Source organism: Egretta garzetta, unplaced genomic scaffold (assembly GCF_000687185.1).
Source record: "Egretta garzetta isolate BGI_Z169 unplaced genomic scaffold, ASM68718v1 scaffold364, whole genome shotgun sequence".
Taxonomy (NCBI): domain Eukaryota; kingdom Metazoa; phylum Chordata; class Aves; order Pelecaniformes; family Ardeidae; genus Egretta; species Egretta garzetta.
Window position 1 is genome coordinate 7,066 of NW_009259314.1, and position 957 is coordinate 8,022.

Consider the following 957-nt stretch of genomic DNA (forward strand, 5'->3'; position numbering starts at 1 on the left):
CTGCCCCCCGAGCCGGACGAGAGCGTCCTCTGGCAGCTCTTTGGGCCCTTCGGTGCTGTCACCAACGTCAAGGTCATCCGCGACTTCGCCACCAACAAGTGCAAGGGCTTCGGCTTTGTCACCATGACCAACTATGAGGAGGCGGCCATGGCCATCGCCAGCCTCAACGGCTACCGCCTGGGCGACCGCGTGCTCCAGGTCTCCTTCAAGACCAGCAAACAGCACAAGGCCTGAGCCCCACCCCAATGGCCCCCCTGGCCCCTGGCCCAGGTTCCCTGGCACCACCAGGCCACAGGGAACCCCCATGAGCATCAAGAACACCCTGGAGACCATGCAGAACCCCCCATGATACCTGGAGACCTTGGGGACCCTCTCCATGGGCACCAAGGACGCCATGGGGACAACTCCAAGGATATCCTGGAGGCTGTGGGGGCCCTTCCCCAGGCACCAAGGACACTGTGGGGACCTCCCCACCCTGGAGACCATGGAGAACTCCCCTGGACAGCTGGAGACCTTGGGGACCCCAGCTTCATGTGCACCAAGGACATCATGGGGACACCCAAAGGACAGCCTGGATGCCCCCACCTCTCCCCTAGGCACCATGGACACCCTGAGGACTCCCCCAGGTGCCCCAGAGCTCTTGGACACTGTGAGGGGCATGGAGATACTGGGGGCACCCCCGAAGATTGCAGGGCACCATTCTGGAAAGACTGGAGAACCCCCAGGACACTGAGGACGCACTGGGGACCACCCAGGCACCCTGAAAACCCTGGGAATCGTGAAGAAGTCTGGATATGGGGGGGGTGGTGTGGTGTGCGTGTGTGTGCCACCTCCAAAGCCCCCAGGAAGGCCATGGGTGCCCCAAAAACCCTGGGGACCTCCCCAGCACCCGGAGATCTTGGGCGACTGCCCTGGGCAGTGCGGCGACCCCTGCCCCCCCCACAGCACCCAGAAGCC

At 63.9% G+C, this 957-nt stretch overlaps 1 protein-coding gene across 1 annotated transcript in view; it reads left to right on the forward strand.

Moving 5' to 3' along the window:
• LOC104124136 (ELAV-like protein 3) overlaps positions 1–949 on the forward strand; it is a 3,370-nt gene extending 2,421 nt beyond the window's left edge. The window contains exon 3 of the mRNA XM_035892022.1: positions 1–949. Within this exon, the coding sequence (XP_035747915.1) occupies positions 1–234 (234 nt within the window). The 3' untranslated portion in view covers positions 235–949.
• Positions 950–957: the final 8 nt, after the last annotated feature.